Here is a 25,004-nt window from a genome sequence, read left to right as displayed (position 1 = left end):
ATGCATTCGTCAAGACGGAAACTCTAGGCATTATGGGGATTGGGAAAGTCATTATGGAGCATTGGGGTACGATAGGTACGAGATCGGCCATCACTCGCCCTCGGCGGGCTTGGCGCCGTCCTTTGGCACCTTGGGCTGAGGGAGGGGTCGCGACTGTGGGGTCAGCATCGTCATCGCGAGTATGTGCGTTGCACTCACTCCTGTCGGGAACGGCACCGGCATCTGCATGGGGAAGGGGTTGCCATGGGTGTGGCCGAACATGTCTCCTCCACCGGGCATGAATGGCATACCGGGTGATGGGCCCATCGACATCATGTTTGGCGTCTGCGGCAGTGGGCGGCCGAAGCCCATAGGCGGCGGCATGCCCATCATCGGCGCGCCGGGAGGGATATGGGCGGCCCACGGAGGTATGCCTGGTGGCTTCTTGCCGTCTTCCTTGGGCTTGCCGTCCTTCTTTTCGTCCTGATATGTTAGGCGAGGAACATCTCAATTGCACCGCGCTCACCTTCTTGGGGGGCGCCGGCCCCTTTCCTGGCACCGCGGGGTATGGAATGACGGCCAAGACCTCGCTGCCCGACATGCGCGCCTTCTGGAGCATGAGGTCCGACATTTCGAGGAGAAGTGCGCGTTTCAAATCCGCCATGGTTTGGACCTCGCGGACCAACTGTCGAGTCTCGCCCGCCAGCACCCGGCTGAAGTTGTCGAGGCTGCCCGTCAGCATCCTAGTTGTTGCGAGATCACTCACTAGTTGGACAAGTTGAAGGTGACCTGCTCCCGTGCCCACAATTTGGCCGCATCCTGCGTGAGCTTGTGCTGGCTCGAGTTTTGGTCCATAACATCCGTGCAGAGCTTGCGGAAGTACGATGCCTGGGCTTCGTTGGTACTCTTGAGCGCGTCGAGCACAGCCTGGACACCCGGCTTTTTGGATTCAGCTTCGATGGCCTTTTTGAGCTCTTCGTCATTGCTGAGGAGCTTCGCCCCAAGCTCTAGAAGCTTTTTGTTCACCTCCGCGTTCTCGGTGCGCCACTCCTTGTTGTCCTTGACGACGGATTCCTGAGGGGTGTCAGTGGAGCTCCCCTTCAACTACCCACCAGAGACTTCTCCACACTCGTGATCTTGTCCATCACCTCCTTGTGACGATCGGCAGCAAGCTGTTTCTCGTCATCCTTCTCCGTCTGAGCAGCCTTGCCCTTCCCTGGAGCTGTGATGTCAGTGGTGTCATTCAACGGTCACCTACCGGCAAGCTTGCTTGGACCGGCGAGTGTCTCCTCAGAGGAGGCAACATCGTCGCTGTTGTCCTTTCCGGCCTTATCCTTGCTGCCATCAGGCTGATTGCTCTTCTTGCTTCCAGCCTTCGACAACTTCGACCCGGCGGTCTCCTTGGACCCGGGCTTGTTCGTCGCCGTGTCCTCAACGGCCGACGCTTCTGCCTCGGCTTCCTTGCCAGACTCCTTCGGGTCCTTCTCCTTGCTAGACTCCTTGCCGGGCTTCTTCTTCTTCGAGGCATCTTCACCCGGTGGCGGCGATGGCTTGGGAAGGGGCACATTTCCGTACGGCCCAGTGATGTCGGGGAAGGGCACTGGCGAAAATGAAGGGTGATCGGGGTGGACAGGAGCGGTCTGGTGACTGAGTGGGACGTGAGGGGGCGGTGATGGTGTCTTGGGAGGCGCTGGGTCCTTGGCTGCAGTATCCTTGGCGGACGCATCCTTGCCCGCGGCATCCTTCGCTTCAGAGGCCTTCGAGGCGGGCTCCTTCGCGGGCGCCTTGGCGCCAGCCTCCTTTGCCGAGAGATCCTTCGAGACCAACTCCTTGGGAGGCTGAGGCTTAGGCGACGCTGCGGCGGAAGTAGCCATATCGTGGTAGCCCGCACGAGGAGGGTTGGTACAGCAGCGCTCGCAGTGACAGTAGACGTGGCCGGGTGGATCGGCAGCAGGTGGCGTGGCTCCTGGAGGCGGTGGCGGCTCTCTGTGGGGTTTGGGCTTGTCGCTCTCTGGCTTGCCACCAGCAGGTCCTGAAGGACAGGCGGGGGGCAATGGCTTGTCCTTTGACGCGGAGTTCTTCTCGCCCGCACTACCACTGCCTGGTGTCTTGTCCGCTGGCGACGCCTCGTCGGTCGGCTTGTCGCCCAGGGTCTGAGGTTCACCATCATCTTCTTTCGCCACAGGCTTGCGCTTGATCTTGTTCACGCTCGGCGCCGGTGTGACATTGACCGGAGGCATAGTCGCCGCCGGCGAAGCGATCTCCCACGGCTCCTTCTCGCGCTCTGGCGGCACCGTATTCGTACCGCTCGGCTCCGTAGGAAGCGAAGGAAGAGATCTAGGGGGCTTGGGCACCGGAGGAGGCTTTGAAGCGGCGTCTGCCGAGTTGCCAGCTGCTGGTTTGGCAGCGCTGTCGTCCGACTTTCCTGGACCAGGCTTGCTGCCCTCTGTGGGTGTCTTGGACGCGCCTGCAGGAGGCTTGGAGGAACCCGAGGGCTCCTTTGCCGACGAAGCGTGGTCCTTGGGAAGGTTGGCCTCGGTAATCTCTTCTGGCGTTGCATGATCCTTGGAAGAGCCAGGCTTGTCGGACGACTTCTCCGTGGGAATGTTGTGCAAATCGTGCAGAGGTGCCAGGCCCGAAGGCGCCTTCTTGGTCTTGTCGGCGCCGCCAGCGGCCTTGTCTGGAGTGTCGTCCTTCTCAGCCGAGGGAGATGTCGCGGCGGCCTTGCCCTTCGAGTTGCCAGGCGCCGAACTTGAGCCGCTCGACGGCGCCGGCGTGGGCCGAGCCGAAGGCACCTTGGCCGTACCCATTGGAATGAGGGCCGTGCTGCCGTCAGGCAGGGTAATAGGCTGGTACACAGGCACCTCCACCATCTCTGGATCCTCGCGGGGCATCATGGCTGACCGACCCACTTGGGTCGACGGTGTAGGAGAGAACGGGTCCTCGGCCACCGCCGACTGCTTGGGTGCTTGGGCAGAGTCCTCCTTGCGGCCCGGCGTTTCTGGCGCCTTGGTAGGCGGGTCGGGCTTCGCGCCGACATCGCCTTCAACCTTCTCCTCTGGCTTTGTCTTGGCCTTCTCCGGCTTGGTCTTGGCCTCCTCTTCGGGTTCAGTCGCCGTGTCGCCCAGAACTCTGAGCGGTCTGTTGTCGCCATCAGACTGACCCTTGTTGGATCGGTGGAAGGGATGCAAGGTGTGCGAGAATCTCGTGTTCTTGTCGCTTCCCTTAACCTTGTGAGTGTTAGGTACCTCTGGAACGATGGGTGGCCCTTCACGCACGGGGTCCTTGTCCTTCTCGTCATCGTTGCCTGGGTCTCCCTCAACAATTTCTCTCGGGTCGGCGACCGACGGCACAATCTTGGTGCGCGTAGTAAGGAGAGGCATGTCAGGCAGGTCCTTCTTCTTCGTGCCGGCATTCGAGACAACGGACGGGGCCGGTCGCTTGTTGCCTCCAAGGGAGGGTCGTGCAGCTGCGTGACCATCACCAGGGAAGTGAGGCCCATCTGGATCGAACTCGGACGCGGGAAGAGGGATGCCAGCGGGATCGTTAGAGACGCTGGGTCGCCATCCGAGAACCTTGTTGACAGAGTCGTTGTCGGGGTCGTTTCCAAGGTTGTGCTGCGCGATGCTTCCAGCAACTGATCCCATACGGCTTTCGTGGACAGGGTTCGTGGACCACACCTTCTGAGGTGGCTTCGGCTTGGCAATCTTGCTGGTACCGGGGTCGCCAAGTGTCGCGTCTGGGCGGTGAGTGCCAGCATGGGATGGTGGGCGGGTACCCGGGTGCTGAGTACCTCCGTGCTGAGTGCCACCATGAGTGCCGCCGTGCTCCGACTTGTCCCGAGTGTGGTGGGTACCGGCGTGAGAGTGATGCGATGAGGCCGGGTCTCTGAGGCGCGGAACAGGCGGGATCGAGCCCTCGGTGTAGGTCTCGGTGCGAGTAACTCTGTGCGTGGGAGGCTTGCCATCAGGTTTGTGAATGTACTCCTCGACCTCTTCGCGAATGAGGTGGCCGCGGGGCGGGATCGTGGCAATCGGTGGCAGGTGGGGGGAGAGTAGCTCAGTTCGCGGCGAGTGGACGTGCTCATGCACAGTGTGGTTGTGGTCCTTGTCGTGCTCCTTGATGATCGTTGTCGTGTTGTTCGTAACCTCCTTGGTCTCCTTGGTTTCTTTCGTGTTGGTGACCGGCGGCGGCGTTCCGCGATGACTGTGACTGTGGTGGCTGTGGTGACTTCCGTGGTGGCTCGGGGCGGTAGAGCGGTTCATGATGTCCGAAACTGGTGTCAGTGGCTTCACATGCTACCAACTCACCCATGGCAGCCAAGTCGTCGATTGCACGATCCTGCTGCAGGTCCCTGGCACGCTGGGCTTCCTCGGCCAGCTCTTCAGGGGTAGGATCACGCGGCACACCCTGGATTCCAACCACAATCCTGTCGCCAGCCATGACTGTGCCGTCGGGCAGCACGCGGCCAACAAGGATAGGGGGAGAGTCTGGCGGCGGAGGCACAACAGCAACGGGGACAGGAGGCGGGGCACCCTGGATACCATCCACAATCTCGCCGGTGCTGAGCTGGACGGTGCCGTCGGGCAAGACATGACCATGAACACGTTCGGGACGGATATCTTTGCGCAGTGTATCGAGTTTCGCGAGGATACCACCGAGATCGCGGGAGAGGCCAGCATTGACGTCGTGAACTTGATCGCTGATGCCGTGCATGTATCGAGCCATGTCGTTCTGCTGCTCGCCCATTGCCTCACCCAACGCCTGGGTGTTGTTGAGCATGCGGTGGGTAGAAGTGGTCTGGCAAAGTTAGCTCTAGCTCTCCACCCTGCTAGTTACACTCACAGACATGGGGTGGCTGAACGCGGAGTAAGCCGATGCAGTTGGAGGCGGGACGGGCTCAGTAGCAGCCGACGGAGATCCTGGTGCCACGGAAGGCACACCATCAGAGGCAGAGCGGGTCTCCTCGATGGAGGCCGGGGTAATCTTGATCGTAATCGGGGGCACGGGGCTGTGAACAGGCGGGGTGACGATAGCCGGGTCCGCTACCGACGCCGACGACGTTGTCGCCGAGGGCGTCGGAGTGTGGTGATGCGAACCATGAGTGGAGAGTCTAGCAGAGTGTGGCGGAAGTGGCGAGTTGGTAGAAGTGGCAGTTGTCGTAGTACCGATACCACCACTATCCGGCGGCAGGTGGTGGTGATACATGCCAGGGCCACCAGCGAATGGACCATATCCAGGTGGGGGGAAGAATCCAGGACGACCAAACGCAGGCATGCCCTGTCGAAGCGGCGGCGCCATCATCGGTATCGGCATCATGCCCTGTGGGTCAGCATGAGGCGCGCCAGTCGACGTACCGGTGGAGGGAAAGGACCAAGGGGAACAGGACGGAAGCCTCGAGAAACACTGGGCAGGTTAGTACTTGACAGCGGTAGGAGACCTACTAGGTAGTAGACAGCGGAGAACGAGGGCGACCGAAGCGGTGCATTGAGCCTCGAGGCGGGCGACCGAAACGCGACTGGGGACCAGCTGGACCGGGGGCATCAAGGGCAGCATCACGAAGCTTGCGATACTCGCTGTTGACGGGCGTCGGCAGCTCCACAGGCTCAGGCGGAGGGGCACGAGTGGTTGGCCGGCGGCGCTCGGGCTGCTCGTCGCGGTAGACCGTCTCCTCCTCTGGCCTCTCGTCGGCCTGTGGCTGGCGGTAGGGGATAGGACGCTGAGGTGGAGTGGCTGGTGCCGGCGCCGGGTCGGCCAGTACGCGCTCGACATCCTCGGCAGCCTCCTCATCCTCCACCTCGCTCTCGTACTCTAGCTGCTGGTTCCGCTGACGAACCACAGCCTCAGGCACCTCGGTACGGTACTGCTTCTGCTCGTGAGCCGGCGAGGCCGGGGGCAAGTTGCCAACCTCGTACTCTTCGTCGAACTCGGGTTCCAGCGTGTCGTCTTCCAGAAGTGACTCGGGAATTCGAGACAGGAGCGAGGTCGCGCTGTGAAGCGTGTTCGGAGGAGCGGGGGTACGCTGGCCAAAATCGCCCGAATAGACGCTTTGGGACCCAGGGTAAAAGTCACCCTCCACTTCAGACCACGATTCTGACGATGCAGGTCGCTTGCGAGGCAGTGGTGCCAAAGGTTTCTGATGGTATGCGTTCGCCTCGAGTTGATGTAGAATTTGAGCGAACATAGCCTCCATACGCGCTGGCCCTTCCGCATCAAGCTCGCGCCGGTAGGCCAACTCCTCAATGATGTCCTTCTGCTGGCCCATCACCAAGCCTAAGAGATGACCCATGTCCTCCATGCGCTGGTTGAACGACTCGGGTAGGAGGAAGTCTGGAGGAGTGACCGGTCGCTCGGTGTCGGACAGCGTAGAGACCGACGTCGTGGGCGAGGGCGGTGGTGACTCGGCAAAGACACTGTCCTTGGACGGTAGAGGCGGTGGTTGGTCATCGAGGCGGTCGGGCTTTGATAAATCGCGCAGGCAATCGACGAGCCCCTCCAGCTTGCGCAGCTCGTCCAATAGCTCAAGCTTGTCAAGGCTCTTGAAATGGCGAGCGCTGCGGTCTACCTTGTTCTCGATCCGATCGAGCTGATTGTCAATGCGCGCGTTGTGTAGCTGCTGGACCTTGCCCTGGCTTTCGAGGTAGTTGAGCGTTCGGAGGGCGCTGTAGTCGACAATTGTGGCTGTGGATGACGAGCTGGACGACCGAGAGAGGCTCGAGTCAGAGCTCGATGGGTGTGATGAAGGAGGCGGAGGAGGCAAGGGGACAGGCGTTGGGATAGGTGACGGCTGTAGTGAAGGCACCGGTTTCCTGTGGCTGCGTGACGTCGCGTAAGTGGACTGGGGCGTCGAGATGCTCGGCGGCGGTGCCCGAAGCGAAGGCGGCGCAGGGCCAAGTGACTCCGGCCTGGTCGACTCCACTGTTGATGGGACCGTTGACAAACGGCTGTGCACAGATACAGGGGTGGATTTTGATGTTGGCTCTGCCCATGAGTTGCGAGACGATGGTACGGAGCCAAGCGACTCGGGGGGAAGCGTCGCCGCCACAGTCGACACGGACAGGGGGCTCGGTATCCAGGCCTTCCGCGGCGAGGGCACTGTGCCAGTCGACTCAGGGATGGTTGTAACGTACGTCGAAACGGTCGGAGGCCTCAATGGTACTGGCACAGGGCCAGTCGACTCGGGAATCGTAGGAATACGTGTCGACATAGGCGAAGGGCGGAGCGATAAGGGCACCGGTCCCAGCGTCTCGGGTGAGGCGAAGGACGAAACCGACTTGGAAGACGCATACGGGGACGCGATGCCCCGCGCCCGCGCAGTGTCGTCGAACGTGGAGCCAGACGAGTGTGGCACGGGGCCAAGGGTCTCGGGGATCGTATCCAGGTAAGACGTCGTGTAGGCGGGCGTGGAGGTCGGCGTGGCACTGGTGAGCGGATACGGCGGTGTGCCGAACGATGGCGCATCACTGGCGCTGAGGTACCGACTACCTCCAGCCGTTGCAGTCGTATACATTCCGCTATCGGCCGACCCATAGAGCGACCACTCGTGAGCTGTAGTGTACCGGCTCTCGTCGTGCTGTGGGTGCGAGGGAGGTCCAGGATCAGGGCCGTACGTGCTGCCCGCGGATGAGTGCCGCTCGAGCCCATACACGATGCCGCTGTCCAGGTCTGGCTCGCTCACTGGCGTGCCAGATCGATTGGAGGGCAGCATCGTTGACAGACGATTTCTTCTGCCGCCCGACCAGCTCGACTTAGAGATCGGGGGCGGTGGGGCAGACGAGTATGCCGACGGCGAAGAGGGCACCGACGGGGTGGTGTACGCCGATGCCGACTTCGAGATCGGCACGGGTGGCGCTGACTCGTACGAGCTCACTGATGGCGCAGCAGTGTACCTTCCACTCGAGCTGGGTGGTGCCAATTGCGAGATGTAGGACACTGGCGGACGCTGGTCGTAGTTGTTGTCCATAGACCTGAGGGGACTTGATGCCTGCTCTGTCGGTGTCGGGTAGTGCGACGTCAAAGCTGGTTCGGGAGCCAGTCCAGGCGCAAGCCCACGACGTGGTGACGCTTGCGCTGATGTGCGAGCGCTGAAAGGCATGTGGCCAGCGTATCCGAACGGAGAGGACATGACGCTCGGGGTACCAAAGTTCTCCTTGTCCACCTCAGACGAAGAGCGGGTCCCCGTGGCATCGCGCGTGGACGGCGACGAGAGTGAGTAGTACGCCGACGGGGATTCTGGGGGTGGGACACTCGAGTGCGTACCGCCACTACGAGGAGTACCGAAGCCGTTCGACTGCTGGGACGACCGCTTGGGTGTGACTGGGTCGGCAGTCGACGCCACCGGTGTGGCCTTTGGTGTGGAGGCGCGGTGGTCTGTTGTCGCCCCTCTTCCGTCCCACGCGCTGGCGGCCTCGCCAGAGTACTCACCAATAGCGGCGTCGACAGCAGCCACGAGGTCATGCGTCACATTTGTACGGGCGACACTCTCAGCACGAGTGCCCGCCGAGCTCGATGCGCGTGTCGATGCCGGTGCCACCTCAGGAGGAGCAGTTGGCCCAATGCTCTCTGCGCGAGAGCCCGTGGCGCTGGGTGCGCGGGTTGAAAGCTTGGAACTGGATGGTGGCACGGGCGGGTCGTAGAGCTGATATCTCACTCGCTCGCTTGAGGTGCGCGACTCGCTCCGAGTCCCTGTAGATGGCGCCTGGGATGGTGGCGCGCTTGTCGGCAGGTCTGCGAGGACAACGGTTGGTGGGGTTGACCGCACAGGCTGAGTGGTGGCCGAGGTCTCACTCAGAGGTGGCACGACATTGTCCAGTGCTGAGCGAAGTGTGAACGCGCTGCGTGGCGTCCCAGAGTGCAGCGAGGGTAGCGACGAAGTCCTGGGCGACGGTGGTCGCGAGCTGGTTTCCGATGTGGTGTACGAAGGCGGGGGTGAGATGCCGTCCGAACCGGGGGGAGTAATTTGCGACCGGGTGGTGAGTGGTGCGCTGAAAGCTTCGCTGGCAACGCTGGGAGCCCGGAGAGCCGTCGGAGCACTGAGACCACTGGGAGCACTCGGGGCGCTGAGAGCACTGACAGCGCTGGGGGCTCTCGGCGAGAGCACGCTGCGTGCTTCTGACACTGGTGGCGGGGAGGTGACTAGTGGTGCGGGGGAAGGCGCTGCTGGCGTGTTGAAGCTTGTCGCGGCCGTTGCAGGGGTCTGGAACGAGAGAGGCTCACTTGCCGGCGACGTCGCGGCGAAGGTGTGAAACGACACGGGCGACAGAAGGGACCGCATAGTGGGCGGCGGGGCCGGCGAGTAGAACGACTGCGGAGCCGTCGATGGGGTAAGGAATGGCGCTTGTGGCGGCGAGAGCACGTCGCTGGCCAACACTGTCGCTGCGTCTCCGATGCTCGGGGTGGGGCCGAGCAGTTCTGCCGCAGTAGCGAAGCTTTGGGGGCTCTTCCACTTCGACAACGAGGACGGGACGCGGCTCACAGGTGGCGGTGCCTCGTCAGCCTGGTTCGACGAGTCTGTCAGATCACTCGTGCTCGCGGATTTGCGCAGGCTCCGGGCACGCGTGAGCGGGTTAGCTGCGAGTCTGCGCGAGCCGCGGGACGCGAGTGGCGCTGCGAGCCCACCGGGCGTGCTGATCACCGCGTCGTCGGTCACCTCGCGCGCCGCCTGCGTCGTGTGAAAGCGCGTCGATTGCGAGCCCGAGTGGGAACTTGAGCGCGAGACGCGCGAGTACACTGACGGCGCGGGACGTCGAGCCGGGCTGCTCTCAAGCGCCGCCCACATCGCCTTGACCCATCGCACTGTCGTCAGCTAGTTCGGTAGCAAGATAGCTCACCTCGCTCAATGGCCGACTCGCACCCGAGCCGCTCAGTGCCGTCCTCGTACACCATCTTGAAGGGGTAGAGCCCTCTGACGAACTCGTCGCCCCGCTTGCGGGCCGCCAGCGCGCCGAGGTCGTTAGCGATGGGGTTGGTGGGCGAGTACGTCGAGGTGACCTCTGCGTGGTCAGTGATGGCGGAGATGTAAACGCACCCTCGCAGTACTCCACGTCGAGGACGACGGTCGCCTTGGCGCCAGCGGGCGTGCGCCACACGAGCTCCAGCCCGTCGGCGTACAGCCGGGCATCGGTAGCCACCCACTGGTAGTCTTCTGGCTCGACGTCCTCGTATACGTTGAAGTAGAAGAGCTTGCCGGTCCGCAGGGGCTGGAGAAGTGAGCAGGGTACGGACGTGGCACTCACCTCGCCCGTAAGCGTCTTCGGCGCGAGCGGGAAGGGCGTCGGCGACGGCAGCGACGATTGGGATGGGAACGAGGCTTCGTCGACGGGCGACGGGTGTGGCGGCGTGCTGTTGGGGCGAAACTCTGGCGCGTCGTCGGGCACCTGCTCTGCGACCTTGTCCTCCGGCTCGTTGCGGCGCCGGCGGCGGATGCTGACGTTCCACGAGCGCTTGCGTAACATCGACGAGGGGGTAGAGGACGACAACGACGATTCCTGCCCCGTCACCTCGGCGTTGCGCGTGCGCCACGACGCGACCATCTTCTGCACTGATGAGATGGGCGAGCGCGTCCGCGTCGTGGTGGGGGTGCTGCTCGTCGCGGCCTGTCTCGATACCGACGCGGCGGGCACCTTCACGGCCACCGCCTCACGGAACGGCGTGGCGACCGCGCCTGCTGGCCGGCGCTCGGGGGCAGGCGAGTCGTTCTTGCTCTCAAACATGCGGATGAGCTCGCTCGCTCTCGTGTTTGTCTTGGTCGGCGTGGCGGCCGCCGGCTTGGGCGTCCATTGTTTGGTTGGGCGCGCGGCCTTGACCGGCGAGGGTGGTAAGGGAGTGGAGGGCGCAGTGATGGCTGCGGGGAGTATTGATGCTGATGCTGTAGCCTCGGTGGGTGGTGCCGGTGCTGGTTTTGGCGACTCGGGGTGGGCTGCCAGATCGGGAGGGTTGGGTGAAGGAGGACTCGGTGCGAGCGCCGCCGCCGCCGCCGCTGGTGCTGTGTCCTGGGCCGCTGGCGCCGAGTTGAAGCTGGCTCCAAAGGCCTCGAGGCCGGCATACAGGCTGTCGTAGCGCCTGTTGAGCGAGTCGCCAGTCACGTTGGCTGCTAGCTCTGCTGCGCCGTCAACGACGGCCGGCGTGCCCAGTGGCGAAAGGAACTCTTGCTCGGGTGACGTGGGGTCTGGCGAGTCGGAGAGCTGGTTCAACGTCTCGACGACTGCAGACGGCTGGCCTGCCGGTCGCCACCGCCGCGGTGTGGGCGACAGTGGTGGCGGGGAGGCCATCGGTGGGAGTGTTAGATGTTGTTGTTGTGGAGTGTCAACAATGTCAGAGGTGGTGAGAAGTGTGTTAAAGTGGTGATGATGTTCACGGAATGGGACGCGCTTGACTTGTTTACTTGGACAACGACGACGGCGACGACGACGGGCGACGCACTGATCGCTTACAGAAAAGTAAACACTGCCGGGGGCGAACAAGGCAAGGAGGCGAGGAGGCGAAAGGGGGCGGCGCCAGACGCACAAACCATCACCTCCTTTGGCCATGTTCTTGTTCCAGGCCACGCAGATACCAGGCCGTCGTATTCCGACGCCCGCCGCTCCTTTGGGCCGGGCCATGCTGCAAGTGGATCTCGAGTGGCGGCGTCGTTGTGGCCTTGCCTCTGGCCCGCGGCGTGCCCGGCGTTCGCTCCGAACATGGTGATGTCTATGGCATGGTAATGGTACAACAGGTTCAACTCGCTCACTTTTGCTCCACAATGATGGCCTCTGGGAATAGACGTCAGCGATACTCGGGCACGGTCGTCGCTGCGCCAACCACTCACTCTTGCGCTCGGCCTTGGGCTTCTCCTTGCCCGCTCGCGAGTGCTTGCGCCGGCGGTCCTCCTTGACCTTTTGCGCCTCGATCATCTCGCGCTTGAGGTTGGTCGCGTTGTGGATGCTCTTGGGGACATGGCGCTGGTCCTTGATCGAGCGCACATGTTTCTCTGTCGACCACTGCTCCACCAGCTTCTGGCGGTACTCCATCGCCTGGCGCTCCTTGGTGGACACGGGTCCGAGCTTCTGCGACGCCTTGGCCTTCCATATCCTGACGTTGCCGTCGTCGGAAGCAGACAGGACAAAGTCGGCCGTGGCCGTGTAGGTGACATCGAAAACACTGACGAGGTTAGGCTGAAATCACGTTCCTTGCACAGCCTACTCACCGCTGCATACGCTTCGTGTGGTACACGTCGCGTGACTTGCCACCATCACGGTTCCACAGGCGGACCGTGCGGTCGTAGGATCCAGAGGTAAACTCCTCACCCGTGGGGCCTGATTGTCATCAGTATTGGCGGCAAAAAAAACGTATGTCCGTCCACTCACTCCAGTCGCAGCCCATCACGGCACCCACATGTCCCTTGTAGATCTGTGTAGGGGACTCGAGGTTACGCAGGTCGTACGTGTACAGGTTGTGGTCCTCGGACGCAAGCAACATGACCGTAGGGAGTGTGGGGCACCACGACAGTGCGTTCGACGTCATGCGCATGACGATACGGCGCTCGGCCTTGCCGGTACGAATGTCGTAGAGACACATTGTGCGGTCGTTGCCGACCGATGCCAGCACGCTGGTCTCGCTCTGGTTGAACTTGACGCTCGTGACCGTCTCGAGCGACGAGCCGAACTGCAGCGTCGACAACGGACTTGAGCGGGTCTCGTCCCACACCTGAACGACGTTCGACGCCGTGGCGAACACACCGTCGGTACGGTGGTGGTCGATGCCATTGAAGCCGCCCTTAGAGTTGTACACCATGCTCGGCTGGAGGTTGAGGCCAACAGTATCGCGCTTGCCCTCGTCCATGGCCAGGTCGTCCTCCTCGTCGGCATCTTCTCCAACCGCACCGGCGATATCCAGCGTTTGCTCGCCACCCTCTTCCTCCTCGTCCACGCGCATGCCGGGTGCGAACGCCTTGGAGCGCCAGATCTTGACCGTTCCGTCCGTCTTGCCGCAGGTGATGACGCCGCGCTTGCCGTCGCGCACCTCGGAGGTCCAGCACACACCACCGACCATGCCCTGGTGCGCCTGGATCTTGAGGAGCGGCCGGCGCATGGACAGCGAGTGCACGATCACCTCGCCGTCACCGCCGCCAGCGGCAACGACCGACACGCGCCGCGGGTCCTTGCCGAGCACGTAGGCACCGTCCTGGTGTCCGCCAAGCGCGGCGACGAACGGCTTGGCGAACATGCGCTCCAGCTTGACGGCAGTCATCGCACGCGTGTACTCGCGCGGCTTGGCGAACGGGTGCAGGTGTGGCGCGAGGTTGCGCTGCAGTGGGTGCGGGGCCGTCGAGGAGGAAGGTAGGTGGTCGTCTAGCGACCTCGAGATCATTTTGATTTTCTGGAGCGTCAGTTGGACCCCGGTGATCCAATCAACGTAACTGACCACCATCTTGGCTAGGTGAGCGCTGTCCGCGAGTGAATGAGAAGTGAGTGTCAAGTTGCCGAGATGGTTCACAAGACCAAACAGCAACAACTTCACTGCACCCAAAATCGAGATTCAAGGTGGAGGTCGCGTATCAAAAAACTTCAACACGTAATTGTTTCTGAGATTTCTAATCGGATTAGGAAACCGACTGACACTGCCGATTAGGCCCATCCCTAATGGCTTGGCAGCCGTCCAATCGCCGAGCTCCACCGCCTAACGCCGGCTATCGCCTGCCTATCCAGCCATCCACTCCCTCCCTCCCCTTGCTCTCGAGTCGGGGAGAACAATGAATGCAAGCCCCTATATAACTACTCATCTTGTTATCGCACCCCTACTCCAACCCACCTAGACCACCCAAAACATGTCCGAAGCAATCAAGCGCGTCTTTGAGAAGAAGCGGGAGGAGGTGAGTTGTCTGCTGTGCTTGCCTTTGGGATCGACGCTGACCATCACCAGGACCAGGCGTGAGTGACTTTTCTCGGCCCCGCAACACCCCACTGACCCGCCAGCGCGTTCGTGTCCTTCATCACTTCGGGCTTCCCCACCGCCGAGTCGACTGTCCCCCTCCTCCTGGCCGCTGAGGCAGGCGGCGCCGACATCATCGAGCTCGGTATCCCCTTCTCCGACCCCAGTGCCGACGGCCCCGTGATCCAGAAGGCCAACAATGTGGGTCTGGCTGAATGACAGCGGACACTCAGCCACTGACACGCACACCCAGGTCGCTATCGAGAACGGCGTTGACTACAAGCGCTCGCTCGAGTTTGTGCGCGAGGCCCGCGCCAAGGGCCTCAAGGCCCCCATCATCTTCATGGGTAGGTGGAGCTGGATTTCTTCATGCTTCATAGCTCACCTCCAGGCTACTACAACTCGTTCCTTGCCTACGGCGAGGAGAAGGCTGTCAAGGACGCCGCGGCTGCCGGCGCCAACGGCTACATCATCGTCGACCTTCCCCCTGAGGAGGCTGTCTCGTTCCGCAACATCTGCCGCAAGGAGGGTGTGTCATACGTTCCCCTCATTGCTCCTTCGACCACTATCGACCGTGTCAAGTTCCTTTCCACCATCGCCGACTCGTTCATCTACGTTGTCTCCAAGGTGGGTGACATTAGTGCGATCGATTGCTGACCCACCAGATGGCCGTTACCGGCTCGTCGTCTGGCGTCGGCATGAACACTGCCCTCCCCGACCTCATTCGCAAGATCCAGAGCGTCACCCCCGTCCCGCTCGCTGTCGGCTTTGGTGTGTCCAACCGCACCCACTACGACTTTGTCACCTCTGCTGGCGCCGACGGTGTTGTCGTTGGCTCCAAGATCATCAACGTGATCGAGGACGCTCCCAAGGGCCAGGAGGCTGCCGCGCTCGAGAAGTACTGCGCCGACATGACCCTCAAGGGCCAGAACCCCCCTCCCCTCGGCCGCAAGAACCCCGCCAACGACGCTGCTGGCAAGCCCGACCCCGCTCTCCCCATCCCTCCCTCGCTCGAGGCCGACAAGGCCGAGTTCGCTGTCAAGGCTGGTGAGCGCCTTCCTTCCAAGTTCGGCGCCTACGGTGGTGCCTACGTCGCCGAGTCGCTCGTCCAGTGCCTCAACGAGCTTGAGGAGGCCTACATCAAGGCTAGCCAGGACCCCGAGTTCTGGAAAGAGTACGAGAGCATGTTCGAGTACATTGGCCGCCCCTCGTCGCTCTACTACGCCGACCGTCTGACCGAGCACTTTGGCGGTGCCAAGATCTGGCTCAAGCGCGAGGACCTCAACCACACGGGTTCGCACAAGCTCAACAACGCTATCGGCCAGATCCTCCTCGCCAAGCGCCTTGGCAAGACCCGCATCATTGCCGAGACCGGTGCTGGCCAGCACGGTGTGGCTACTGCCACTGTCTGTGCCAAGTTCGGCATGGAGTGCGTCGTCTACATGGGCGCCGAGGACGTCCGTCGCCAGGAGATGAATGTCTTCCGCATGAAGATGCTCGGCGCGACTGTCGTCCCCTGCACTTCGGGCACCCAGACCCTCAAGGACGCTGTCAACGAGGCCATGCGCGAGTGGGTCACCCGTCTCGACACGACCCACTACCTCATCGGCTCGGCCATCGGCCCTCACCCCTTCCCCACCATTGTCCGTGACTTCCAGCGTGTCATTGGCCGTGAGATCAAGCAGCAGCTCGCCGAGAAGGCCGGCAAGCTCCCCGATGTCGTCGTTGCCTGTGTCGGTGGTGGCTCGAACGCCATCGGCACGTTCTACGACTTCATCCCCGACGAGACTGTCCGCCTCATTGGTGTCGAGGCCGGCGGCCACGGTGTCAACACCACCCTGCACTCGGCCACCCTGTCCAAGGGTGTCCCCGGTGTCGTGCACGGCGCGGCCTCGTACATTATCCAGGACGAGGGTGGCCAGCTCATCCCCACACACTCGATCTCGGCTGGTCTCGACTACAACTCGGTCGGCCCCGAGCACGCCTACCTCAAGGACCTCGGCCGTGCCGAGTACATGGTCGCCGACGACATTGAGTGCCTGACGGCCTTCCGCCTCACGACACAGCTCGAGGGCATCATCCCCGCCCTCGAGTCAAGTCACGGCCTCTGGGGCGGCTTCCAGGTCGCCAAGTCGCTGCCCAAGGACAAGGACGTTGTTATTTGCTTGTCGGGCAACGGCGCCAAGGACGTCGAGGAGGTGCTGCTCACGCTCAAGAAGAAGGAGTGGGCCGACAAGCTCGACTGGCACGTCGCGCAGTAGAGAGGGGCGTGGTGGGGTAATAGTCAGTGTACTTTTAGCATCCTGTGTCATACAAAAGTAAATGCATAGTGCGTTGGTTCGGTTTGGTTGATGCTGCAGTCTACTCCAGGCCCATGTTCTGGAGGCGCGAGTGGGCGATGAGCCACACATCGGCAATGGCGCGATCGCACTCTGCTTTCCACTGTTCGCCAGACGGATCCCGTACGAGCTTGCGCACCTCGTCCGACTCGAGCGAAGGTACGCCGGCCTCAAAGTCGTCCGGCAGCGGCACAGGGGACAGGGGCAGCCCGATGGCCTCTTCGAGCTCGGGTACGATCTGGGCGCGGGTACGCCCGTTCACGAAGGTGATGTACCTGAGGCCTGGAAAGACAGCGTTGTACAGCGCGTTGAGGTGGGCGAGGCTGCGTGGCATCAGCGACTGTGCCGCCTCGCTACGACTCACCGGGCCAGGACGACGGGCGCAGTGGGCTTGACCCCTTGCTCCTTCGCGCTGTGCGCCGACAGGCCCTTCACCTCGCCGATCATCGGGTGGCCGGCAACGAAGGCCGCCTTGTCCCCCCAGTCCCACTGCAGAGCGACCTCGGCGCACAGGTCCACGAGCGCGCCGTACGACTGCGCAGGGGAGGTGCTGAGGCGCGCCGAGACGGCAGGGAGGAGGGTGTGTTCCAGTGCTGGGGTAGGCTCGAAGAGCGTCGAGAGGGCCGAGTGGAGCGCGTCGTTGTTTGCTAGGTCGGCGAGCGGCGGGAGGGACATGGCGGCTTGGAGAGTGGTTGATGGAGAGAGGAAGAGTGGAAGAGCGGAAGAGCAGTCGTCGAGATAAGCCCGTCGTCAACTCACCTCCACTCCGGCTTGATCGGCTTGCTTTCCCCGGATTCACTCGCCTCCGCCTGCCTCGCTGCGCCGCGCCCGCCGACGGCGCCATCAGTCGGCCAAGACTACGCCATTGCGCCTCGCGATGCGCGACGGCGCGCGAAGCGCATACCACAAGCAGTGCAGACGAGCTCACACGCACACCACAATGCACGTTGTCGCCGTCGCCGTCGCTGTCGTTTCTTGACTGCGCTTTGCTCTCATCTCGCCTCTCGGTCTCTCCGTCCACCGTTATCTGCTGCGGGACCATTTCGGCGACTGACTCACCTTGAGCAGCGTCCGCAATGCCCTACGTCGGCCCGTCATCCTCGTCGTCGACCACCACCGCCTCGTCAACCTCGTCCACGTCCACAACCAGCACCCTCCCACTACCCAAGCTCGCGCGGTCCCCCCAGCCGCCCGCACCACCACCGCCGACGACACCCCAGTCGTACTTTGACCTTCCGCGGCGACCGCTCCCGCGCCCCCCTCGAGGCCGCTACGGACCGTGGTTTGACTCGCCCGAGCCGATCGACATGGACCTGCCCGCGCGGCCCGTCGTGCCGCCCTTCCTCACGCAGCTGGTGGCCTCGCGCACGCTCGCGGCGAAGCAGAGCGGACGGCCACATGTCACGCTGACGTGGGCGCAGTCGCTTGACGCCAAGCTCGCTGGGCCTGGCGGCGCGCGCGTCATCCTGAGCGGCAAGGAGAGCATGCTCATGACGCATTGGTGGGTTGCGTCTTTGGCGGGGGGAGGGGCTTGGGCTGTAGGTTCTGACAATCAGGCTGCGGACGATGCACGACGCGATCCTTATCGGCGTCAGCACCGCCGTGCTTGACGACCCCCGACTGAAGAGTGAGCTGCGCGGCGGAATGGAAGGGAGCTGACAAATAGTCCAGCTCGTGCCCCAGGACGATCCCTCCCTCCTCCCCCCGCAGCCGATCGTCTTCGACCCCTCCCTCCGCCTCTCGCCCACGGCGCGCATGATCTCCGAGTGGGCCAAGCACGGCGCGAACAACGAGCAGGCTGTCGGGCCGGGTATTGTGCGGCAGCCGTGGATCGTGTGCGGGGAGAAGGCGAGCCTCGAGCAGGAGCGCGTGCTCGTGCATGCTGGGGCTAGGGTTATCCGAGTCGTGCTGGACGATGATGGTGGGTAGAGATGTCGTCCGTTGGGAGGAGCTCACCCACCACGCAGGCCTCGTGCCCCCCACCGCCCTGCCGGAAATCATGACCGAGCTCGGCCTGTCCTCGATCATGATCGAAGGCGGCAGCCGCGTGCTCTCGACGTTCCTGCACGCCGGCGACCGCCCAGACGGGAGCAAGCTCGTCGACAGCGTCATTGTGACCGTCGCGCCGGCGTTCATAGGCGAGGGCGTCGGCGTCGTGCCAGTCGTGAGTGTGCTGCAGGTGCACCAATGGACCCAGCTCACCCCCGCAGGGAGAAGACGTCGGCCTCCCGCCGCTCAAGTACCTCCACACCGAGACGATGGGCAAGGACGCAGTCATGGTGTGCGAGCTGGCATAGTGTGCATAGGAGTGGAATTTGTAGCTGCATGCAGTGATTGCCAGTTGGCTGGCTTGGATGGTACTGCTGGCCGGCTCGCCTGGCCGGTGACATCACACGGAATCCGAGACACACCTCCACTTTCTCCACCTCAAATCCACTCATCTCGACACTGTCGTCAACAACTCCTTTTCCAGCTCTCTCCACCACAAAATGTCCTACACGACCGATCCCTACCAAGTCAAAGCGATGACTGGGACGCTGATAACATGGTACGCTTGCTTTCTCCTTGCTCAGCTCTGACGGAAGCGACTCGGCGGCCAAGACGATCCTGATGCACCTCGACTCGCAGAGGGAAGGCCAGGCAAAGTTTGTGCTCAAGGACAGTGCGTCGGTCTCGCTTCCAACTCGCCACACGTAAGTGCGCTGACACCACAGTCGACGACCACCACGTCCTCGTCAAGACCGCACACGTCGAGGAGATCCGCGACGCGCTAGCGAGCGAGGTGGGTCTAGCTGACTGACTGACCGTTGCTGACGCTCCCCCCAGCTCGAGAAGAACACCTATGTGCCGGATCCCGACATGCGGTAGGCGACAGCACAGCGGGTATAGACCGGCGGAATGCGCGCAGAGCCGGCGGGCAGTGTTCGTGCGTGCTCGGAGGGGGGTGGGCGGATGCGCGGCGTCTCGACGGGCGGGTGAAGAGGCGGGAGCGGGGGAGGAGATGACGACGGCGATGGACGGCGAGGGGTGGTGCGTGAGGTTCGGTGCCGTCGCCAATAGACGCAGGCGGGAGCACAGGTCGCCGCCGCTCGACACACGATGGCCGGCCGCTCGACAACAAGTATAATACGCCGTAGACTGTAAGGTTCCCTATATCACCCCCTTGTGTGTTATGCCGAAGGTTCCGAGCAGGCGTGCGTCGGACGGGCAGCTGTTCGTTCGTTCTGTCGGGCTTCGGCGCTTGCGTTGGCGTTGTGGATGCCGTACGGGCTCGACTGGGCTGGCGTGCTGGCTTGCCCGTGGCGTGAATTAGGTTTTGTGTTGGTTCTCACCTCCGAGTGCTTCGAGGCAGGCAGGCAGGTGTCATCTGTCATGTCATCTGTTCGGCTCCCAGAACCTCGCAAGCTGGCGCTCTGGCGGGGACTAGAGACCCACGCTCTCAACTCGCCGCGTCTTGTGCACGTCGGGATCTGGTCCCGAGTGCAACCTGGTCGCTATCTGCAGTGGCAGGTGGACCATGTTCCCACGTTAGCTGTTCCCCCCACGGCCGGAACGGCTTGGCATCGATTAAACGGCCATTTTGGAGAGTACGTTGTGCGCGTCATGGGCGTGTCGCGCCAAAGGCACAGAGGCACACCAACGTAATGCGGAGATGCGGGAGGCGTAGAGTTGTGTCAGTGTGGCCGCGTTTGTGGGCAGGCGTTGGGGGGTTGGGGCTCCTAGCGTATGTGTGTGCTTGGCTGCAGCTCCTCCTGCGGATCAAATGTTAATTTAATGCCTCGTGCTAGGGGGTGGGTGAGTGGGACAGAGTCAGCAGATCGCTTGCTGCTTGTCTTGGCATCGGCGTCGATGGTGTGAAGCGGGGCAGAGCAGAGCACACGAGGATGCGAAGGCACGCCAGGACACAGTATACTTAAGTAGTGGCGCCAGGACAGCGAGACAACCTAGAACCGCGGCTCAGAGTCTTTAGAGCAGCGTAAACCAACCAAGCACAACAGTTGCCATGCTGCTAACCAGTCTCGTGGCGCTGGGCCTCGCCAGCGTCGTCGCTCATGCGGCGCCGGCTCCAGACCTCGCCGCGCGCCAATCGGCCTTCCCCCAGCCCGCGAACGGCGTGCACCGCGAGTTCTACCTCGCCGACAGCGGGATCCGCCTCGCGCTCAACTACACCGGTGGCGCGAAGCCCAACTTCCGCAAGCCGCCCGATGGGACAGCAGTCATCCTGTGAGCGGCGCAGGAAGGAGCTGGATAGATGAGATGGCTGGCTGACCCGCCCAGCGCCGACGGCAAGTTTAACTCCGGCATCCCCACCACGGCGTACACCTGGTCCACTTGGCGTGCGGAGAACGGGTGGAAGGGCGTGATCAAGCAGTATGACAGCGAGGAGATGTGCCTCGACGTCGGGCACGGCCCGGCACTCGGCTCAAAGGTCAAGGTGTGGTACTGCCACGGGGCGGCGTGGCAGCAGTTCGAGGTGGACAACTTCCAGCTCAAGGTGGCCGGCACGTCCCTGTGTGTGGGGTACGCTTCGGCGAGCGACATGTCGCAGGCGGTGCTGGTCAGCTGCAATGCGGCCAGCGCGAGCTGGAACAGCGACGGGAACAAGCCGTACCGCTACGTTCCGACAAGCCAAGCGCCGAGCAGCTCGTCAGTTCCGCCGTCGAGCGTGAGCCCCAGCCCCACCCCGAGCCCGTCGGCGTCGAGTGTCCCGGGCGCGAAGGAGCAGATCTTCCTCTACCCGCACAACTCGAAGCTGCAGCTCCAGCCGCAGTTCGGCGCAGACTCGAACGGGATAAGGGACGGCATGACGCTCCGGCTGTGAGTAGTGGCGTGGCGGTGAAGCGGTGAAACATGGAAGTGACGCGCTGACACAGCACACAGCACCGAGCCGCCCGGCACCTCGTGGACTGGCTTGGCAGCGAGTACCGGCTGGGAAGGCGTCATCAAGGTGCAGGCGCAGGGCGTGGAGAGGTGTCTCGACGTCACCAGCCTCTATGTCCTCGGGACAAAGGTCACGCTGCAGCCGTGCACCGGCGTGCAGTGGCAGCAGTTTGTCGTCGACGCGTACCGCCTCAAGCTGGCCGACACGGGCTTCTGTATCGGCTACAGCGCGGCCAGCACCGGCGCCGACGCCGAGCTCGTGTCGTGCCAGAACCCCGTGGCGAGCTGGAACCGCGCGCCCGACCAGCCGTTCCAGAACAACCCTTCCGCGAGCCTGCCGCCCTCGCCGTCGTCGAGCACGACGCCCCCGATTCCCAGCAGCTCGGAGGGCACGCCGCCGCCCAGCTCGTCGTCCAACATCGGCCCGACAACCAGCTGGCCCGGCCCATCCCCGGGCACGACGACGGCGTGGCCCTCCTTCTCGTCCCCGTCTGCCACGCCCGGCCCGAGCGAGAGCCAGGGCCCGGTGCCGGGCGACGACGCGCACCGGAGCTTCCTCTACGTGCCCAACTCGCCCCTGTGGCTCATTCCCCAGTTCGCGAGTGGCGACGACACCCTCCCGTACGGGACGCCGCTGGTCCTGTGAGTGGCACCGCAAGCTAGCTGACCTGACACCGCCACAGTGCCGACCCGAACAACAACAGGAACTTTGACGGCTTCTTCGCGCATCCTGGCTGGACAGGCGCAGTCAAGGTACAGGGCTCCAAGAAGGCGGGGTGCCTCGACGCCGGTAACGGCTCGCTCGGGCAGAAAGTCATCGTCGGGACGTGCACTGGCGGCCCGACGCAGGAGTTTGTGGTCGACAAGTGGCGCCTCCAGCTGAAGAACACTGGTGAGTTCCGGGCCTTGTTGGCACTGACGCCAGGCTTCTGTGTGGGCTGGACCAGCTCCGCCGCCGGCACGCAGGCGGAGCTCATCTCGTGCCAGCAGAACCCCAACTCGCTGTGGAACGCCGCGCCGAACAAACCGCCGCAGTACGACGCCTCGTCAAGCGCCCCGTCCACGTCGAGCACGCCGCCGCCGAGCTCGACGTCCAACGGCCTGCCCGAGCCGACGGGCTACATCAACTTCTTTGTGCCCAACTCGCCCCTCGAGCTCTACGTCCAGTACGCCCCCGGCATGCCCGACGTCCTGCCGCCCGGCTCAAAGGTCCAGCTGTAAGCGTTGCCCCGTGCATGGGCACCGTGGCGCCACTGACATTTGCGTAGCAACGACCGTGGCCAGCTCAACTACCTCGGCGGGTTCTATGGCCTCGCCGCCTATACCGGCTGGCGTGGAGTCCTCAAGACTGCTGGCAATGGTAACTTCGCGACCAAGTGTGTCGACTCGGGCGCGGGCCAGTTCGGGAGCAAGATCACGCTGCAGGCGTGTACCGGGTCGTCGGGGCAGCAGTTTGTTGTTGACCAGTGGCGCCTCCAGCTCGCCAACACGGGTGAGTGGCGCCAGGCGGCGTGGTTGATTGACTCTGCAGGCTTCTGTATCGGGTACAACGAGGCAAAGGCCGATACCCAGCTCGAACTCATCTCGTGCCAGAATCCCAATGCCAGCTGGAACCGTTATGCGAACAAGCCATTCCAGAACGACGGGTCGTCTAGCGCGCCCCCGTCAACGACGACCACCCCGGCGCCGACGACCACGGCACCAGTGCCAGTCTCGACGAATGTCGTGAACCTCTTCCCGCCTAACTCGAAGAACAAGGCATACCCCAAGTTCGACGCCGGGGGCAACCTGCCAGATGGCACCGTGCTCCAGCTGTAAGTTGGCCGACGCTTCTCGGCCGCTGACAACACCCAGTGTCGACTCGACCCAGAGCCAGCCTGGCCCGGCCTTCGCAGGCTTCTCCGCCCATCCCGGCTGGCAGGGCGTCATTCAAGTCGGCACAAAGTGTCTGGACGCCGGGTCCGGCAACAACGGCGAGACGGTCACGCTGCAGGCGTGTACCGGTGCTGCGTCGCAGCAGTTCATAGTCAGCACCAACATCATCCAGCTGAAGAACACTGGTGCGTTTTGGGGAGGCTACTCGATCGAGGGGGAGACGCTGATCGCACCTATGAAGGCTTCTGCATCGGCCGTAGCACGACAGACGTCGGCGCACTGCTCTCCCTCCAGTCGTGCCAGAACACGGGCGCCACCCTGTGGAACAGAGAAGCTAACCGGCCACCGGGGTACAACCCGTCAGCCAGCCCGTCAAGCAGCGCTTCCCCGTCGACAGGCCCCACAAGCAGCTTCCCGCAGCCTAGCAGCGGCGCGCACCGCGAGTTCTACTTCAAGGACTCGTCGAAGCGCCTCGCGCTTGACTTTACCGGCACCGGACCGACGCCGCAGGGCACGAAAGTGACGCTGTAAGTCTCGTTTCGCTTGGCTTTGCTGACGACGCCAGTCGCGATGGTGTCTTTGTTGATGATTATCAAGGCCCGACAAGCCCGTACAAGAAGTCGACATGGCGCGCAGCTAACGGCTGGCGCGGCGTCGTGAAGCAGTATGACTCGGTTGAGATGTGCCTCGATGCCGGTGATAGTGAGTGGGCGTGTCAAGGCCAGAGCTGACCCACCCCAGACCCGCAACTCGGATCCAAGATCGTGGTCAACAGCTGCTCCTCGAAGGCGTCGCAGGACTGGATCGTCGACACATGGCGTGTTCAGCTCGCCAACACCGGTAAGAGTGGCTTGGGGGCTGCTGAGCTGACGGCAGGCTTCTGCATCGGCGTGCCGAATGACAGCGAGGGCGTGCAGGCCGAGCTCGTGTCGTGCCAGAATCCGCTCTCGGTGTGGAACAGCGACAGGAACCGGCCACTGTCGTACACGTATGTTCCTCCGAGCTCTTCTTCGGGGCCGTCGTCGACGTACCCGCCCATTTCGACGACGTCGAGCCTGAGCGCGTCGCCTGCGACGACATCCAAGGCTCCAACGACGTCGGGAATCCCGTCCGCCACGACCCAGTCCCCTGTCCCAACGACCTCCGGCTTCCCCCAGCCCGCCAACAACGTTCACCGCGAGTTCTACGTCTACAACTCGCCGATCCGCCTCGCGCTCAACTACACCGGCGGCGCGAAGCCAAACTTCCGCAGGCCGCCTGACGGTACAGCTGTGGTCTAGTGAGTTGTTATTCTGAGGTCAATCGCTAACCCTTTAGCACCGACGGCAAGTTTGTCGACGGCCGCCCGACGACTCCATACACCTGGACGACGTTCCGTGCTGAGAACAACTGGAGGGGCGTGATCAAGCAGTACGACAGCGACGAGATGTGCCTCGACGTCGGGCATGGTGAGTGGGTCAGAAGGAAGCTCGCTCACGCTCAGGCCCCCAACTCGGCTCCAGAGTCAAGGTCTGGTACTGCCACGGCGCGCCATGGCAGCAGTTCTGGGTCACCAAGTGGAGGCTCCAGGTCGCCGGCACGAGTAAGTGCAAGTGTCTTGCGCCATGCTCACCCACAAGACCTTTGTGTCGGCAGCGAGACCTACACCAAGGAAGGCCAGCAGGCTATCCTTGTCTCGTGCGATCGGATCACGTCCCTGTTCAACCCGGGACCGAACCAGCCGACATACTCGGAATAGGAAGGAACTGTTGAAAATGGACTGTGAAGTGTTCAGTAGAATTGTTCAGAAGAAAGAGTCTGAGGCTCAGTTTCGTATATGGTGCTGATGAACGACGTTTGATGAACGATGTTTGATGAATGTGGTTGAATGTTATCGGCAGTGTTGTGGGGCTTAAGCGAGGTGATGGGAACCAGTGACGGGGGCGGCCTTAAGGGGTTTCTCACGGGTCGATGTTGGTGATGCCTGTCTGGGGATGTTATGAGCAAGGTTGAACAGCGTGCTTGATGAATCGGTGTTAGCTA

At 62.9% G+C, this 25,004-nt stretch overlaps 7 protein-coding genes across 7 annotated transcripts; 3 read left to right on the top strand and 4 right to left on the bottom strand.

Annotated features, from left to right (window-relative positions):
• Positions 1-90: 90 nt before the first annotated feature.
• LOC62_02G003122 (uncharacterized protein) lies at positions 91-3,529 on the bottom strand (the record flags this gene model as incomplete). The annotated part of the gene is made up of 7 exons (XM_062769644.1): positions 3,258-3,529; positions 1,238-3,209; positions 1,092-1,201; positions 746-1,053; positions 506-707; positions 199-462; positions 91-153 (listed from the first exon to the last, which is right to left on the bottom strand). Exons 1-7 carry the CDS (start codon positions 3,360-3,362, stop codon positions 91-93), a joined length of 3,024 nt encoding a protein of 1,007 aa, XP_062625628.1. The 5' UTR covers positions 3,363-3,529.
• A 533-nt stretch (positions 3,530-4,062) lies between these two features.
• On the bottom strand, positions 4,063-11,249 carry LOC62_02G003121 (uncharacterized protein; the record flags this gene model as incomplete). Its single annotated transcript, XM_062769643.1, has 8 exons — positions 4,063-4,779; positions 4,825-5,301; positions 5,337-5,385; positions 5,424-6,641; positions 9,756-9,774; positions 9,810-9,971; positions 10,007-10,178; positions 10,215-11,249. 8 exons carry the CDS (start codon positions 11,247-11,249, stop codon positions 4,063-4,065), a joined length of 3,849 nt encoding a protein of 1,282 aa, XP_062625627.1.
• A 158-nt stretch (positions 11,250-11,407) lies between these two features.
• Positions 11,408-13,452, bottom strand: Dcaf13 (DDB1- and CUL4-associated factor 13; the record flags this gene model as incomplete). Its single annotated transcript, XM_062769642.1, has 5 exons — positions 13,381-13,452; positions 12,324-13,335; positions 12,164-12,272; positions 11,786-12,117; positions 11,408-11,727 (listed from the first exon to the last, which is right to left on the bottom strand). The coding sequence occupies exons 1-5, from the start codon at positions 13,384-13,386 to the stop codon at positions 11,408-11,410; spliced, it is 1,779 nt and encodes a 592-aa protein (XP_062625626.1). The 5' UTR covers positions 13,387-13,452.
• Positions 13,453-13,706: 254 nt separating this feature from the next.
• TRP-1 (Tryptophan synthase) lies at positions 13,707-16,148 on the top strand (the record flags this gene model as incomplete). The annotated part of the gene is made up of 6 exons (XM_062769641.1): positions 13,707-13,828; positions 13,879-13,886; positions 13,932-14,088; positions 14,141-14,234; positions 14,279-14,514; positions 14,553-16,148. Exons 1-6 carry the CDS (start codon positions 13,784-13,786, stop codon positions 16,146-16,148), a joined length of 2,136 nt encoding a protein of 711 aa, XP_062625625.1. The 5' UTR covers positions 13,707-13,783.
• Positions 16,149-16,216: 68 nt separating this feature from the next.
• allB1 (putative allantoinase 1) lies at positions 16,217-16,921 on the bottom strand. Its single transcript, XM_062769640.1, has 2 exons — positions 16,591-16,921; positions 16,217-16,549 (listed from the first exon to the last, which is right to left on the bottom strand). The coding sequence occupies exons 1-2, from the start codon at positions 16,899-16,901 to the stop codon at positions 16,249-16,251; spliced, it is 612 nt and encodes a 203-aa protein (XP_062625624.1). The 5' UTR covers positions 16,902-16,921; the 3' UTR covers positions 16,217-16,248.
• A 612-nt stretch (positions 16,922-17,533) lies between these two features.
• On the top strand, positions 17,534-19,187 carry RIB7 (2,5-diamino-6-ribosylamino-4(3H)-pyrimidinone 5'-phosphate reductase; the record flags this gene model as incomplete). The annotated part of the gene is made up of 8 exons (XM_062769639.1): positions 17,534-17,727; positions 17,783-17,853; positions 17,893-18,147; positions 18,194-18,390; positions 18,437-18,507; positions 18,812-18,888; positions 18,941-19,008; positions 19,053-19,187. 8 exons carry the CDS (start codon positions 17,534-17,536, stop codon positions 19,092-19,094), a joined length of 975 nt encoding a protein of 324 aa, XP_062625623.1. The 3' UTR covers positions 19,095-19,187.
• A 1,042-nt stretch (positions 19,188-20,229) lies between these two features.
• LOC62_02G003116 (uncharacterized protein) lies at positions 20,230-24,720 on the top strand (the record flags this gene model as incomplete). The annotated part of the gene is made up of 15 exons (XM_062769638.1): positions 20,230-20,450; positions 20,505-21,044; positions 21,108-21,749; positions 21,791-21,999; positions 22,033-22,324; positions 22,376-22,599; positions 22,639-22,921; positions 22,962-23,167; positions 23,224-23,509; positions 23,548-23,684; positions 23,724-23,822; positions 23,859-24,261; positions 24,300-24,430; positions 24,466-24,564; positions 24,602-24,720. 15 exons carry the CDS (start codon positions 20,230-20,232, stop codon positions 24,718-24,720), a joined length of 3,891 nt encoding a protein of 1,296 aa, XP_062625622.1.
• Between the last annotated feature and the right edge of the window lie 284 nt (positions 24,721-25,004).

The sequence above is a fragment of the Vanrija pseudolonga genome, chromosome 2, assembly GCF_020906515.1.
Source record: "Vanrija pseudolonga chromosome 2, complete sequence".
In the NCBI taxonomy this organism is placed as follows: domain Eukaryota; kingdom Fungi; phylum Basidiomycota; class Tremellomycetes; order Trichosporonales; family Trichosporonaceae; genus Vanrija; species Vanrija pseudolonga.
This window is presented reverse-complemented; position numbering and strand designations above follow the sequence as displayed.